At 36.9% G+C, this 17,093-nt stretch overlaps 3 protein-coding genes across 5 annotated transcripts; 2 read left to right on the top strand and 1 right to left on the bottom strand.

Moving 5' to 3' along the window:
* Positions 1-988: 988 nt before the first annotated feature.
* Positions 989-4,785, top strand: LOC125220030 (pentatricopeptide repeat-containing protein At1g74750-like). The gene is made up of 3 exons (XM_048122146.2): positions 989-1,157; positions 1,847-1,927; positions 2,109-4,785. The coding sequence occupies exon 3, from the start codon at positions 2,112-2,114 to the stop codon at positions 4,626-4,628; it is 2,517 nt and encodes an 838-aa protein (XP_047978103.1). The 5' UTR covers positions 989-1,157; positions 1,847-1,927; positions 2,109-2,111; the 3' UTR covers positions 4,629-4,785.
* Positions 4,786-8,706: 3,921 nt separating this feature from the next.
* LOC125201475 (uncharacterized) lies at positions 8,707-9,872 on the top strand. The gene is made up of 2 exons (XM_048099606.2): positions 8,707-9,464; positions 9,600-9,872. Exons 1-2 carry the CDS (start codon positions 8,719-8,721, stop codon positions 9,700-9,702), a joined length of 849 nt encoding a protein of 282 aa, XP_047955563.1. The 5' UTR covers positions 8,707-8,718; the 3' UTR covers positions 9,703-9,872.
* Positions 9,112-16,767, bottom strand: LOC125201474 (zinc finger protein BRUTUS-like At1g74770). 3 transcript variants are annotated; one of them, XR_016135812.1, is made up of 14 exons: positions 16,438-16,767; positions 15,664-15,882; positions 15,224-15,418; positions 14,810-15,156; positions 14,512-14,740; positions 12,547-14,117; positions 12,238-12,453; positions 12,018-12,155; positions 11,574-11,808; positions 11,412-11,471; positions 10,926-10,997; positions 10,717-10,841; positions 9,898-9,984; positions 9,112-9,226 (listed from the first exon to the last, which is right to left on the bottom strand). XR_016135812.1 is itself a non-coding variant. In XM_048099602.2 (12 exons), the coding sequence occupies exons 1-12, from the start codon at positions 16,663-16,665 to the stop codon at positions 10,737-10,739; spliced, it is 3,615 nt and encodes a 1,204-aa protein (XP_047955559.1). In that variant the 5' UTR covers positions 16,666-16,766; the 3' UTR covers positions 10,518-10,736. The 3 variants fall into 3 exon arrangements, 1 of the variants encoding a protein (XP_047955559.1); XR_016135811.1 differs by having other exon boundaries at positions 9,117-9,223; XM_048099602.2 differs by lacking the exons at positions 9,112-9,226; positions 9,898-9,984 and having other exon boundaries at positions 10,518-10,841; positions 16,438-16,766.
* Positions 16,768-17,093: the final 326 nt, after the last annotated feature.

The following is a 17,093-nucleotide window of genomic DNA, read 5'->3' on the forward strand; positions in this document are numbered from 1 at the left end:
AGCTAAATTGTTTATTTTTTACAATTTTTTTATGAATATTAGAATTAAATTTAGTACTAAAATGAAATAAATAAGGCTAAAGATGGACTAAACTTATGATGCTCAAGTTACAAGTAGGATAAATAGGAGAGTGTTATATTGTTAACTCATAACTTAATTGCTAACTATAACTAAATAATAATCATTAGATATTCAAATTAAGGACTCAGATAATCAATCTCTAAATGTCAATATGATCAACGAAAAACGTCAATAAGGTCATAGGATTAATTCCAAAAAATATCAATAAGGGTATTAATGTCAATTAACTACATGTTTAGTTATAACTAACTTTTAAAAGAAAGCCCAAAACTTTAAATTCATATAACATATATCAAATTAAAGATAATTTCATAAGGATTCCAACCATATCCTACATGCATATGTTCCGACGTCAAAATTTGAAAAAAAAATTGAAATTTTTTTATTTTTTCGTACAGCAGAAATGTGAACATACTATATAAAATATGTCAATATAATACATGTAGAATGTCAATATAACCAATGGGTTAACATTCTTAAAGCATTGTGCTGATATTTTCAAAACACTATAATGACATTTTCATCCAAAACCCTAATTTGGAGTTTTTTTTTATCTTTTTTTTATTTTATTAATAAAAATGAAAATTACACGTGGCAAATTGTAGACCACACATTTTCTAAAATCATATGACCTTAAATTAGTTGTAGTTAGCAATTAAATGATAAGTTAGCAATGGATCACTCCCAAAAGATATTTCATTATCTCTTGATGTCATTAATTTTCCAAATTAATTGATCATAAGAATCAAATACTATATATATCCACAAATCTTTTATTTCTTGGAAATCAATAAGTGGATTGTCGCACAAGAAATCTATTTATCTACGTCGAGAATAGGGACAAAAAATAAATTAATTAATAAATATTAAAAAGAAAAGGAAAAGGTGACAGTAACAGAGCTACCCAAGTTGATTGGAATGCAATAGATTCAAGCAGCCGCCATATTTAACCTTTCTTCTGTTTCTTAAATTCTACTATTTCTTGATTGAAATGTCTGGTTCTTGATTTAGTCCCCTGCTCATAGTGTTGAGTGGTGGGTTGATTCTTCTGAGTTCTAAAAGGACGCAGTATTTAGGTAAGTTTTATTCTCATTCATTGACTTTTTTTCTTTATTTGAAATGTTAAAGCTTGCATCTTTGATTTTGTAAGTGGATGTTTCTCGGTTTCAATGGTGGGTTACTCATGGTGTGAGGAGGCGTTTCTTGGTTCTTTTGTCATGTTTTGTAATGCGGGTTTGTGTTGGTTTTGAATTGATACTCCTGTGTTATTCAGTGATTGTGTTTTTCTCATTGTTTTGGTTCTTCCGTTTGTCAGTGTTGTGATTTTTGAAACTGTTAGTTTAAAGCTTGCATTTTTAGTTTTTAAGGGTGAAATATACTCTTTGTTTGATTAGATTTGGTAAAGATTGTTACTTGTGCGGTTTTGGATATTGGATTTTGTGAATGATGATTTCTTGAAGTTTTTCACTGGCTATCGTAGCTAAATTGTCTTCAAATTGAGCTCTTTTGCATTGTTTGTATTTTTGAAATGCCATTTTCCAAAGCTTTTGCTTTGGCCTATATGATTGGGTGGGTGGGAATGATTCAATTCACTTTCTGTGAATATTTTCTGTCCAGTTGTCTAATTGTGGTTTTTGAGATTTGGTTAAGATAAAAGGCAAGGGATTTTACTCAAATAAGTCCATTGGAGTTCTAAATTATTTTACTTTTTGTATAAAGAGCTGTATTTGATTAGTTGGCTAATGAGATTTCAGTTCCTTTGCAGATTCAACTTGTCTGCTTAACCGGGTAGTGGTTGTTCCCATTGTGTCATTAAAAGGCTGCTCTTCTCATATTAGTGGTTTTGGTAAGCATTTTTTCCCCTTGAGTGGATGCATTGTAGTGATTTTGATGCATTTTCACTTCTTCATAGGAATTAAATGTCTAACTTTTTTTCTGCATCGAATTCTCAGAGTTTTATCATCTTATTTGCTCAGATATATGTAATTGTTTGAGATTCACGGTGTATTTTTTGCCCGATTCTGCAGACAATGATCCGAGCAAAGCATCTCGGTAACTTATCCCAGACTGCTAGGTCCATAATCTTTGGTGGACAAAGATGTGCAGCAGATGGAAGTTCATGCACTTGCTCAGATGACGAGACTTGTATTTCTAGAAGGCCTCTGGGAGCAAACGTGCAACACTTGCAAGCTCCATCCTCGTTGCTGTCTAAAGCTCCAGTAGCAGTAGGTTCACTGACGTCAGTTAATTCAGTGAAAGAAGTGAATGATGGAAAAAAGGACAATGGTTCTATATCCCCCAAAGCTGAAAGAGCAAACTCTGTTAGTTATGCAGAGGACGTCGATGCAAATGTATCACCTCCTATAGCAGAACAGTTTGTTGTGGCAGGTATGGCAGCCGTAGGTCTTCTATCCGACTTAGTAAACTATAGAATCCCGATGACAGAAGTGAGTGCAATAGTCGCCTCACCTTCTAACTCTGTGTTGGAACGCACGAAGCAAGTTTCTAGTATCAGACCTCCTAATGTCAAAACATCCAGAAAGGACAGAGTATCCGCAAAGTCCTCTGCTGCTCCGGTATATGGTTCGAAATGTACAAGTGTCCCTGATGGAGCTAAAGGCAGGGCTGATAAATCAAGAGTGGAGGGGGTAGCCAAGGAGTCGAGAAATTCAGTAGAAAGTCACGGACTCTCCTCTGATCCCTGTGATACGATAAGGCCAATTCCTCAAAAATCAAGATCTTATTCAGGCCAGTTCACGCCAAACACTCAAAAGGTTGGCGATAACAACTTGGACGGGTTTACTAGGCCAATGATACAGACTAAAGTTATGACGGGAGCAGGCGCGGGCACTAGGCAGTTTTCGGTTGTTGAAAGTGTGTGTGGCATTTTGCATCAGTTGAAATGGAGTCCTGCTTCAGAGGAAGCTCTTGAGAAGCTCAATTGTGCGGTGGATCCTTACCAGGCGAATCAAATACTTAAGCAACTTCAAGATTATAGAGTGGCTGTTGGATTTTTCTACTGGCTAAAACAAAGACCTGGATTCAAGCACGACGGGCACACATATACCACTATGGTTGGCATCCTTGGCCGTGCCAGAGAGTTTGGTGCCATCAACAAATTGCTCGGCCAGATGATCACTGATGGCTGCAAGCCAAACATTGTTACATATAATCGTCTCATTCACAGTTATGGCAGAGCTAATTACTTGAACGAAGCCATGGGTGTTTTCAACCAGATGCAGAAGGTGCGCTGTGTACCTGATCGTGTGACTTACTGTACGCTCATCGACATCCATGCGAAATCAGGTTATCTCGACGTTGCAATTAATTTGTACCAGCGGATGCAAGAAGCTGGACTCTCTCCTGATACATTTACTTACAGTGTAATCATTAATTGCCTGGGGAAAGCCGGCCATTTGACTGCCGCCCACAAACTGTTCTGTGAGATGGTTAGTCAGGGCTGTGTGCCTAACCTGGTGACCTATAATATCATGATTGCTTTACACGCGAAAGCTAGAAAATACCAGTGTTCGTTACAGCTTTATCGTGACATGAAGAGCGCTGGCTTTGAGCCCGACAAAGTGACTTACAGTATCATTATGGAGGTTCTTGGCCATTGTGGCCATCTGGATGAAGCTGAGGCAGTTTTCGTAGAGATGAAAAGAAAGAACTGGATCCCCGATGAGCCCGTGTATGGCCTTCTTGTCGACTTGTGGGGAAAATCTGGCAATGTTGAGAAGGCTTGGGAGTGGTACCAAGCCATGCTTACCGCGGGATTACGCCCTAATGTTCCAACTTGCAATTCTCTTCTCAGCGCTTTCCTCAGGGTTCACCGCCTCCGTGATGCGTATGACTTGCTTCAAAGCATGGTGAGTTTGGGGCTGAATCCTTCTCTGCAGACCTACACTCTCCTCCTCAGTTGCTGTACGGATGCCCAAACACCATACGACATGGCGTTTTGCTGTGACCTGATGACCGCGTCTGGCCACCTGGCGCATAAGTTCTTGCATTCGTTGCCTACTCCAGGGCCGGATGGCCAGAATGTACGCGACCATGTCAGCAACTTCCTCGATATGATGAACAGCGAAGACAGGGAAAGTAAACGTGGACTTGTGGATGCTGTGATCGATTTCTTCCACAAGACAGGGCTAAAGGAGGAAGCCGGCTTCGTGTGGGAGGTTGCAGCACAGAAGAATATCTATCCGGATGCGTTAAGGCAGAGGAGCTCGTGTTATTGGCTCATAAACCTCCATGTTATGTCTGATGGCACTGCTGTGACTGCATTGTCAAGAACACTAGCTTGGTTTCGCAAGGAAATGCTCGCCTCTGGGGTCTGCCCTAGCCGGATCGACATTGTGACTGGTTGGGGGAGACGGAGCAGGGTGACAGGGGCCTCGATGGTGAGGCAGGCTGTCCAAGAACTGCTCCACATGTTCAGGTTTCCATTCTTTACGGAAAATGGTAACTCCGGGTGCTTTGTTGGGTGTGGAGAGCCTCTCAACCAATGGCTGATGCAGTCTTATGTCGAGCGAATGCATCTGTTGTAGCGCAGCAGGGTTTGATTTTCTGGTGCCCGGAGAAATACAAGTTTTTTACTGCGTAGCTAAACTGGATGGATGTTTTTATTTGGCCTAGTTACACCTCAATCTTTGCCAACATTGTAATTATATTGATTTGTGTATATGTAGTTGTTTGTGTTGCTTTTCTGGTTAGCTTTCTTTAAGGTCTTGAATTTTGATCGAATTGCTGCAACTTCTTAGATGAAGGTGTGGAGTTTTTGTAATTGTTCTTCCCCAGCTTCAAAATTTGATCCTCATTTTGCACGACTTTCTCGATTGTTCACATTACAGAACAATATGACTTCAAAGATTATGAGGATAATTTGAGATTTGACCTAATTCATAGTAAAAATTTTGTTAATATATATTAAATGTGGTAATGATGTAAGTTGTATACTAGGCTGAAGTAAAAATGTTATGCTTATTTATATATTTGAAATTTTTAATGAAAACTGTTACTACTATATTAAAATTCTATATATTTTTTCTCAATTTAAAATATATTTTCACTTATCATATAATCGAATTTGTTCTTTTTTTTTTTTAGAATTTTAACAAAATCTAATCTTGCATATGTTCATTTATACTACTCTGCTTACTATCGTTATAATTAAGTAAATTCAATATTAGTATATCGTAAATCGAATTGAATTAAATTTAGTACTATGTTAAAATTTATAATGGTGCAACTGATAACTGAAAATAATCCTTATTATATTGGAATATACAATTCTTTTTACGAGCAGCACAACATCTTCAAGCCTAAATTCATTTTTCCGCCAATGTTTAGTGACTTGTCTCGAAATTTGAGTTTATACAAGACATCCGTCTTCCCCTACCCTTGTAAAATTTCAGTGGATGTTAATAAGTTATTTTACATAATAATCAAAATATTGCGTCTCCTATTTTATGTTTTATAACATTGTTAAGTAGAGTATTATGGTTCTATTTCTACATATGGATGTGTCTATTATGATAAATTAACAAAAGTTGCACATACAATTTACCCTTATATTTTAAACCGTTTTTATTTAAACCGGTTTGGTTATTAATTCTTATTTCTTTACTTAAATGCCCTTTGTGTTATATTTGTAAAACTAAATCATGTATTAATATACATGGAGTTAATTGAAGATTTGAGGTAATTAAGAATTTTGTTATAATTGTAAAGTTAAAAGTCAACTAAGGTAATAGAGAAATCCCCTAAACTAGAGGCAATTAAATATGGCAGCCGATTTTTGTTTTGCTAACTCTTAAAAAATCAATGAAAATTTTAAACTTATTTCAGCTAAGTACCGTTAAATTAAAAAACTCGTCACGTCTTATTAAAATATTTAACTACTTTTTTCTTTCTATATTCTCCACGTAACAGTTCCTCCTAAAATCTAATAACACTTAAGAATGTGAACAACTGAATAGGACAGAGGGAATACTATTCATCTTTACAATATTTCAGTGTAATTGATGAACTGTCAGTTACTATCAATCTCAACTAATCACCATCGCAAAATCGTGCATTTTTATATTGATTGACAAGAATAAATATTCCATTTAGAACAAAATACGTAGCAAAATAAAGATTTTCGCCACTCCAAATATTGATTGACAAGAATAAAATACTCCAAATTCGTACATCGTTATATTGGTTTATGTATTAGAGAAATCCATATCAATTTGTATCCCAAATTGATTGAAATCATGATTATTACTGACCCGATAAATTAGGCCCTACAAATTTTCATATTAGTATCAATTATTCAATTACACAATATTTCCATTTTTTAAGAACTTGTAACTTATATACTATAAATGAAACCTTACATTTCATTTTTCAAACAACACAACATTGATCCTGTCTTCACTAATGTCTTGCACTAAAACACTAACATCAAAGAAAAATGTGATGAGAGCTAAAAGGCTCTCATTGTCGTCCCCTTCAAAGGACAAATTAGAGACACTATATGTTAGCGAAAGAGAGGGAAGCATCCATTTGAAGAAGGAGGTCCGTACCTTATTTGAGCGGATGCTTGTTGGATTTAAGACGGAAGAAATAAAAGGCATGTTGCTTGATGATCAGCCTCTCAAGAAACTCTATGCTATAGTTTGCGACATGGAGGAGGTTGAACTGGCACGTGGAGGTGAAGAGGCCGGCAATCTTGCAAATATCTAAATACTAATAAACATAGATTAAAATAACTTTTTTTTATGTTTAGGGTTTGTTTCATTTCTCATTTCCAGATGTTGGTCTTTTATGTTATTGAAATATTTAATTTTAAGTTACTTATTTATATTTTTTGCTTTGCTTAGTTTTGGTCTTTTCAATAACAAGTACTTAAAATCTAAATTATATAATTTTTTCGTTCAACATTTGAAATAACCATCTAGTTATACGTACACGGGTTCTTTCTCAATCAAAGTGTATAGCATTAATCTTCAGTTAAATGACTTCAGATTGTAACAGTTTGCACAGTGACACCAAATCATACTAATCTAAACCACCCAATCATAAGCCGTAATTAAAACATCTAGAAATTAAGTCTTAGATAAGTATGATCATTGTAGTACTTGGGCATTAATAGGGGGAGTACCAAACACTTATGTATAAGATTAAGCTCTAAAATTGCATTAATCTATTAATTTTCTTGTAATTTGTGGTCACAATGCACGCATGTTTATATATATGGATAGAAAAAAACAACTTATATGATTTGCGTGATAGAGGGAAGAGAGTTATGTGATAGAGTTGTTTGATAAAGAAAATGTAATGAAGAAATATACGGATAGGGACCCGATATTCTATTTTATTCCGAAACGGAGCTGATATTATCTCCGTGTATTTATTTAACTTATTTATGTATCAATATTACTATTTAGTTGTTATGATTTTATTTACTTTCCATAGTGATTAGGATTTAATTTGCTTTCCTAGTTTATAGAGATCTTTTTGTAGCACACATATTACACATATTATAAATATGTGTGAAGTCTTTATTATTATCAAGCCGAACGAAGAATTAAAATATTAATCTCATTCTCTCAACACCCCCTAGAACTTCAACTAGGGTGGTTCTCCTTTTATCTCTACAAATTCACGCCTCTTTCTCTCAAATAATTCCTTTGATGGGCTAAACCCTATCGTATACTCATATGAATCAAACATCACGTGCCCTATCCTTCTCTCTCATAGTTTTTTTTACTGCAATTGCTTATTACCATTCAAACGATAATTACTTTGCAGATGAAATAGTCATTCTTGATAATGGAAGAATGAAATAATGCATTGATTAGGAAGATGTAGTAAACCATTTCCTAAAATGTAAAATGTTGATTATGGAATACTTATTTTTTTTCTCAATGGTCATAAAAGGGTAATAATGTACTATAATACCTTAAATTAATTAATCATCATTAATATATTATAAATGTTAAATACCCAAAATATCCAGTTTTGCATACACAATTTGTGTTAATTTATCACTACCCTAGGATAAAATAGATTTAAGTTCCGAGTCTGAATTTTCATTTAGATGAATGAGTTTTATTTTTCTTGTTTGAAAAATGTCACGACATTGTAACCCAGTAACCCCAATTGATGATGCATGAAAACTGAAATTTATTCAAAAGTTAAAATTGGTAACTGGCTGAGAGGAAAACAAATTCATTTATAATGCTATTAAGTTATTAACTACCCTAATAGCGGTTATTAAATTTTGAATTAAATAGCCAATAACTCGATTTGAAAATGATTATATATTTGTACACACATTTTGTAACATGATAAGATCGAAATTCAAAATTGAAAATATACTAAAACAACACTTGACTTTCACTTAACCAACAAAACCGGGCTTAGCCACTAGAAATAGCATGACCCCTTAATTTTAGGAAATCCATATTCTCCTAATAAACCTCCACTTGTCCCTACATTTCAAACAAACACTTCCTTCATTTTCGCAAAATTTACTAAGTCTTTTACCAAACTCCCAACACACAAAACACTTGCACATCATCATCACTCTGCCATTGAGAACAGGACACCATTGCCATTCCTTGAATCATGCTTCGATTCTGAGGACCGATGACCCTGAGAAGTGGCAGCGGGCAGGCTTGCGCAGCGTGCAAGTTCCAGAGGCGGAGGTGCACCCCCCAATGCCTCCTTGCACCCTTCTTCCCAGCCGATCAACCTCACGTGTTCCAAAGTGTTCACAGGCTGTTCGGCGTCAAACACATACAGAAACTGCTCAAGGAGCTCCACCCTGATCAGAGACTCATGGCCATCAAGTCCGTCAAATTCCACGCTGCAATGCGTGAGAGGAACCCCGTCTACGGATGCTTGGTCGAAGTTCAGAATCTCGCTTCTCAGGTTCAGCTAGCTGAGGAGGAACTCCATGCAGTCCTGCAACAATTATTTTACTATCGCCAGCAGCAACAACAACAACAACAACAACAAGACACGTCGCCAGGAGATGATTACCTCTCACAATTGCAGTTAGGCATGGCGCCTCCTGGGAACACGGCCATGGCCGCGCTTGTCCAGCAAGACGGCCAATCAGAGTATAATAACCTTGTGGCAACACAAGCCTCTTCTGGTTCCAACAATGTCAATGTCAATGTTGATTCGTTGTTGATGCAAAAGACGTGTAGCTATAGCAACAACAACAACGACTACCACAACAATATCAATTCAATTGTGATGCAATCACACATGACTACTTCACAAACTATGCCTAATGTCCCACAAGACTACAATGAGATGTATTCATTTTTTGATAATATTGATGACAGGCAATCTTACGTTGGCCCCAAGGAAGTATACGAATCCAGGTACCTTAATCCCTAGACAAACACGCATTGTTATTCAGATATCTCATTACCTTCAACAGTAAACTCTCCGAAGCTTGATACTAGTTTTTTGGTCATATTCTATCACTAATACTGAAGCTTCAACCTAACATGCAGTTTGGACTCGTCGGTTAGAGATTGCACACAGTCTGACGAGCACATGGCAGAGAATGAACTGAAGAACGCTGCAGCATGCTTTAGCCTTACAAGCTTCAACTAATAACATCAAAATGGTGGTAATTCAAGGAAAGAGGCTTGGCCGATTGGAAGCCATATTTATTTTCTCAATCACACACAACTTTCATAAAGTAAGCATCAATAGTACATTTTACTGTTTTCTCTATTCTCTAAGTGTACATTTTCATATGCAATGAAGAAGTAGTAGCAGTTTTCTTCAAGAAAACTAAATTCTCACCTCAATTTGATTTGAGTCGTAACCTCATACGTCCTCATCAGCCTGCCTCATGAGTTACCCTTTTCAGTCTGATTACAAGATGAAAAACTGTAATACAGTAAAAGACTATAAAATCCCAGTAATTTGTGTTTCAACTGAATACATAAGAAGTCATGTCAACCCATTATAATTGGTGCAACGGGTGACCTTAATGAAAGAGAGGAAAAAAGTGCAAGGTAAGTTCAATACTTCATCTGTCTTGGATAATTTTGACAGACCGGGTGAAAGGTATTGATGATCAAATCGGTCAAAGTGTACTATGATATGAGATTTGAAAAAAAAAATCATCATACAAATATATAAGATCTTATAGCTAAGAGAAATCAGACAACTTGTGTACAATTTTGAAAAATTAGCCTCATCAGAGTCATTACACTGTAACCTCGAATTCTGAAATACATTAATGTGTTTTTCATGTGATTATATCATAAAATATACACATCCAACTATTTGACATAGCCACAAGTATCACAGTATCCTTCAACACTTCAGAGAAATATTTGCTAGAAAATTAAAAATACCAACAGATAATGTCCTTGACTCAGGATATTTTACTTTCTGAAATATTTCAGAATAATGCATCTGGAAATCATCATTTATTCATTGATTGAGCTTAAGTACAGAATCCTACAATCGGTTGTTTTACCAAAGCCTCTCTACTAGAGGGAACATGGTGATGGAGTAGCTTAAAATAACTTCACCTTCTGAAAATTGCAATTGTTTTTACCAGTTGCATAAATCGTAAAGGAAATATATCTACATCTAGTAATGTGTACATACAAACTTTCCAGGTTTTCAAGTCAGATAATCCTCGTGTTGTACGAACCACAATATGAGCACTTGTTGTGGTGAAGCCAATGAAATGAGGTTGTTCCTCTTTGTTCACAGTCATTGCATAATATAAGCTGCATATTCGTTGGGCAGACATGTTTTAATCATTTTTACTTGCAAATCTTTATTTCAAATTTAATAATCATAAATTAGCACACCTGAGTCTGACCAGAATTCCCTTCTGGGATTTTTTGTTCTGATAACAGAGCGTCTAACATCCGGAAGTACACCTGTAATGATTCTTTGATCACCAGTAAATTATTGCATAGATTCAAACAAGAAGAACTGTGAAACAAGGCACTCGTCTTAATTTAATTTTGCTGAAGAACTGCAGGTGCCTTTCTGATTAGTTTGGAAATAGGTTTTAGTTTCCGGATCAAAGGAGTAAAGTCAGTGTTTATATAGTGAAGATGCCCTTTGTAGAAAAAACTGGAAGCCTTTTGAACTCAAGACACATAACGGATCATAAAGTCTGCATATTGTTACTTATAATTAGGGGAGTGAAATAGCTAGAGCAGAAAATCTTATTAACTGTGCATTTGCAACTACAAATATATACTCCACATTAATATGTACTTTCACAGAATCACAGAAACGACTGGAACAATAAAAAGAAAGAAATATAAAGTACTCCATAAACTAACCTGCATGTCACCAAGTGACTTGCTACAGATCGGGCAAGTATAGTGAGAGCAAGTGTAGACCTAAACAGCAGGGGATAAAAAGGAATAAGATGTCAAATTTTGCAAGAAAAAAAAATAATCATGACCTCATAATACAAGATAAATTCTAGAGGATGGGGATACCTGAAAACAAGATGAATGCATCAAATGACCACATTGAAGTGCCTTGACCGGAGAGTTTGACGTAAAAATATATTCATGGCAAATAGGGCAGTTATCCTCCAGGCACTTCTCTCTACATATATGTACAACGAGACCCTTCCCCATACAAGCATTGCATTTCATACAGTGGAAATAATCAACACCCAGTCCCCTCCCAACCCGGCACAAGTTGCAGTAAGGGCAATGGTATATTTGCCTGTCCAAAATATCTGTTAGGATTGCTCAGTAAGATATACCTAGAAATTGCATTTCATTCTGAAATCAGAGCATCTTTGTTAACTATGTAACTTAAAGCCCAATTATCTTTAATGAGAACAATGATCATAGACCTTAGAACTTTATTAAGACAAGGGAGAGGACTATGAAGCTCAGAAGCTCAGAATTGGATACGCATAATCTACTAACCGTCCATCATCAAACAATTTGCAAATCCTGCAATAGTATCTTCCCATGGAGAAGCCATTGCAAAATTGGCTCATACATTTCTGCCCAATTGGCTGAATTACCATACATTTCATGCACATCATTTTCGTTATAGCTTTTCTGCAGCAAGAAATAGTAAAATGAGTTTGCACGTCAGAGAGAGAAATAATTCGAGCAGCAACTTGGTTTATGTTAGTCTAACCTGTCCACTGAATGGTTTGTTTGGTCATCATGGCAACGTATGCACGTGTAGAGCTTATCGCAACATGGAGTGAGAAGCTTACAGTTTCTCTTATAGTGCTTGCAACCAAAAATTACTCCAAGAGGATCTCGATAAGAAGGACTTTGACCTGGGATATCTCCCTCGTGATTCCCCACAGAAGCCTGGCTGTGCATCTTTTGCATTATAGTCCACTGGCTGTAATTAGAAAAACAAGAGATTTCAGTACATAACAGCAAAGTTAATCATCTGAGAGACTAAAACTGTAGTGGTTTGTTTTTTCATCATTACCTCACTTGCAAATTCTGCATTAAATATGTTTTCTCTCGAGAATCCAGATTAGGGTCCTGAGATACCCTTCTTAGTGCTGCATCCAGCTCCTCCTGATTCATGCTTAGAGGGTGCTCCTTGTGGCTCAATTTGTTACATGCTGTACTAGTTACCTCTGCTACATCATGGCATATCGTGTCGGCTCCATTGAGTTTCTTTTTGTCAGTCTCCTCTTGATATAGGCTTATATCTTGAGACTGGAATTCATCCTTCCCTCCGCTGGTCTCTCTGTTATGACCTATTTTCATTTGAGCACCATCCTTCAGCAGATACATCGACACAACTTCCAGGGGGTCATCAGGAGGTCCAGATCCCTCTTCCACTGCGGATACGGTATGTTCAGCCATACCCTCCCACCATTCTCGTAGCCATTCATCGAACTTCGTGTTTCTAGCAACCTTGAGCCATATAGACATCATGGCATGCTGTTCAACAGAAGTTAGATGTGCCATTAGCCAGGTTATTACTGTCTTCAGCATCTCTGCTCTCGTCCTCCCTAGCATATGGCCTATGATCTTTTCTTCTTCATCAATGGAGAAGCTTTCACTAAACAAAGGAAAAATCTCAACTTCTTCACGATACATGTGATCACATAGTACCTTACACATAGACAGGCAAGTATGATGGACTTCCAGAAACAACTTATCCAGCCGCGCTCTAGTCTCATTGCTTCCAAGCTGATCATGCAATTCAGATATCTCCTCCAGGATTATGGAAGTTTTTGTGAAATATTTGAATTCCAACTTATGGTCGATGCTGTAGGAGTGGCTTATATTTCGAAGTGCTCCCTTTGATTCCAGAGCTGGAAAAGCAATGTCATCTTCCGAGTCACTATGAATTTGATAGATGGTTCGCAAAAGCTTGAAGCGCTTCTTAAACTCAGTGAGAAATCCGGCATCTGCAGCCAGCTTAGCTGATAAGCTGACAAGGTACTCCAGATCTTTTATTAGACCTCTATGGAAATAAAAAACAGCATCCATGGGCCTAGATTTGAGAGTCGAGGAAGTAGCATGGTCAGCCTCCACAAGATTTCTGTGAAGTGGTGGCATTCTTTTGAACTTCTGAGAAAAGAATATGCGGATGTTCATCTCACTTGGATTAAATATATCATGTTCTCCTGTTTCCTCAGAGACAGGAGAAGACGGGAAGTCAGCACACATCTTTATCTTTGTTGTTGTATTTGGGTTGAACATCCAATCAGAGAAAATAGTTTTCTGTCTATTTTGCTCAGTTAAGTAGAAGCTTCTGCCATTGAACATTTCTTCCAGATTTTTCCTAAATTTTTCAGCTGAGAATTTACCCGAATAACCAATGTGGACCCATTCACATAGTAGAGAAGTAAAGGTTTTACTTATTGCTGGACATCCGATCTCTACTTTCTTTATAATAGATTTTGTCTGGTTCTCAGTTAAATGAGACGAGAACCAAGTAACAGTGCACCTTAGCAGCCCGAGTGGCATCATATAAAGGCATGCCTGGAGCAACCACATTTGCATTTCAATGGTGCAACTTGTGGTAATGGATGGGAAAACCTGGAAAATAACTGAAGAATATAGTTACTGAAGCAACATAACTTACTTCTAAACAGGAAGAAACTTAAAAGCAAACCACCGAAAGAAGCCAATAAAAGAGTTAATTGTCTGTGCTTAAATGCATGAAAGCTATACTCAAATTTGTATTCTAGTCAATGGACTAAATCTGTAGCTGTCTGGTAGACCGTTTAAATAGACTTATCATGTTTATGAATATCTGTGCTTTACTTCATTTTCACATTCACACAATTCCCTACAAAAACTTTTCAAGATGCTTCACAAAAATGTAACCTTACCAGCATTTCCTAGATTGTTATTCATGATGTATAAGACTAGAACATAAAAAACTTTTAAAATAATGACCTAGTGAGCATTAACATACTGCAAATTTTACCTCAGTTTCAAGAAGCATCAAGTTTTTGCCCAGCCCTCTTACAAGGGATTTCAGTTCCTGATAAAGCATCTCCACAGAGTTTTCTAGTTGTGTCGAACCTTGAGATTCATAGAGCAGCAACCTTCGGAGAACTTTAATCTGGCATTCATCTATGAGTGGATTGCACGGAGATTTGCTATTCTCAGCTTCAAGAGTTGAAAAATTACAGAATATTTTGTCCAAAGAATTGCTGCATCAAATAATTTAAAATTAGGTTGGAGAGTTGAAGCAAAAATTGAAAATTACCAATCATGGTTACCTATAGAAGATCAAGACATCTACAATGAATTTGAGCTGGACAAAAACTGAAGACACACTTGAGGAACAGTTTGAGCTCATTAAATGGAACAATTCGTCAAGAATTTGATTGAGATCTCTCCGCAGCGCAGCATGCCAAATATGAATACCTTTGACGGGTTCCTCCACATAACTCTTATGGATCAAACATGCTTTCTTGAATTGCTGTTCTTGGTCAGAGGAAATCTGAAGTGGATACAGCTTATGTATGTCCCTATTGGATAGTCCAGTTAGAAGTTGATGCCTCTTTCCATATATGCTGTTGGCACCCAGCAAAGAACTCTCGTGCTGAATCCAGGAAATGATTACCTGTGGAGTTCATTATCAATTTCAGATACTTAACGACATTGCTTGATAATTTTAGATTGGGATATACCTCTTGAAGTAGTCTTTCATTAGGCACAATAAGCTTTATGCAATGTTGGACATCTAGTTTTTCATCTGAACTAAGATAACGAGTAGTCCATGGTAAAAATTCCTCCAGTAGTATAGTGGGAACAGTGCACATATACTGCCAGACGAGGTGAGACTGCTCTTCGACCGAGCATTTCTCAATCAGCAAAGGAAAAACCTGCGTCAACATGAATAATACGCAAATAAACAATGAATACTCAGATCTACCAACCCATTCAATTTTGTAAATTCAACTCTTTGTTTTAGGCCTTCAGAAGTGAGCAGTTCTCCAACGCTCAAGACTTTATCACTTTCGTTCCATGATTAAGTCATTAAAGAAAATTAACGTAAAGTCATTTGAATAACAAATAAACGACTAGAAGACCGCTAGAATAAATATATTTTTAAAAATTGAAGAAGTACCTGCTCCTCTTCTTTATGCATGTGATGACAAATCATGGTCTGCACAGTACCAATCGAAGAAATAAGATCTTGAAACATCTGAGATGCATCGTCTTCTTTGCTTATCAAGAGATCCAAGTAGTTGAAGATGCAACTGAAGCCATCATCAATAGAGCTATGTTCAAGGGAATATGTCCGTACTACATTCTTAACTTGAGAATCTAATGCCAGAAAGATAACCTGTTATTTAAGAATTAGATTTGCAATTTTGAGTCATTGACACACGGTGAATCTGCAAAAATCAGCAGAAATAATATCAAAGCTGAAGTTTCTCAAGGGATATAACCAAAAAAGCAAATAACAAGAAAATGTACTAATGAGTACATGAATATGGGACTACCTTGAACAACATAAATACGGCATAGACTTTCTAGACAGTTTACACAACGTAAAACAGAGGATCCTTTAGCCCAGGTTAGACGATGCTGCTGTCACAATCTGTCACTAAGTTGTCCTAATAGTTGTTTCTTTTGTGTCAATGTGTCATACAAGTTATATGCAGCCAAGTTTCCACAACAAAATCGTCTCAGTTTGATTCATCACAAGCAAATCTCAAGTTTTATACGCATAAAATTTCTCCCTCTTCTTCTCCACAATTTAGTCAACATATTAAATATTGCTAACCTTAGAAATCGAGAATATCCAACAACTGAAAATTTCCTAACTCGATTGAAAAGCATTAATGTTACTACTAATATTTAGTAAAATCAAAATCAGTTAGAAAATGAGTCAAACCTCGTCTTCCGCAACACTGTGGTAGTCATACACAAGCTTCAAAAACTCGAGCCTCCGACTAAGCTCAACGATGACTTCGCCGCCCTCGGCGGCCTCCGCCGCCACACGGCGGACGGCATCGAGCTCCGCGCGGAAAGCCTTGTGAGTGACGACAAAGAAAAGAATTGGCGCGTCAACCAATCTAACTCCGGCAACTGAAGGCTCCGGCCATTCCTCCTCGCCGCCCATTTAACGACAATACGCCGCCGCCGCCGCCGAGACCACCACCTTTCATCAATTGACCAAAAGGGGGAGTTGGATTCAGCTGCAATTTAATGGCTTTCATCAACAGTATTATTTAAATCGCTTAGTTTATAAATGAAGTTTTTAAAAATTCGGTTGACCACGACGTTTTAACTACCACCTTTTTGGCTTATGATGCATAATATTTTATTATTGAGTTTTAGAACTTTGATTGTTTATATGAATCATAAAAATAAAATAAAAAAATTGCACCTTTTGGCGGGTTGGTGTGGCCAATCTGCCCCTGCCACGTGTATGTCAGAAATGGTGCAGGCGAGCCTCCATTCCACAGTCTCGCAGCGGATTAAATAACAAATCAAGCGGTGCAGTTCACGCCGCCGGTTTGCATTGACACGTGTGTGTGATTGGCGCAC

Source organism: Salvia hispanica, chromosome 2 (assembly GCF_029641045.1).
Source record: "Salvia hispanica isolate PSC_SH4W2 chromosome 2, Shi_PSC_v1, whole genome shotgun sequence".
In the NCBI taxonomy this organism is placed as follows: Eukaryota; Viridiplantae; Streptophyta; class Magnoliopsida; order Lamiales; family Lamiaceae; genus Salvia; species Salvia hispanica.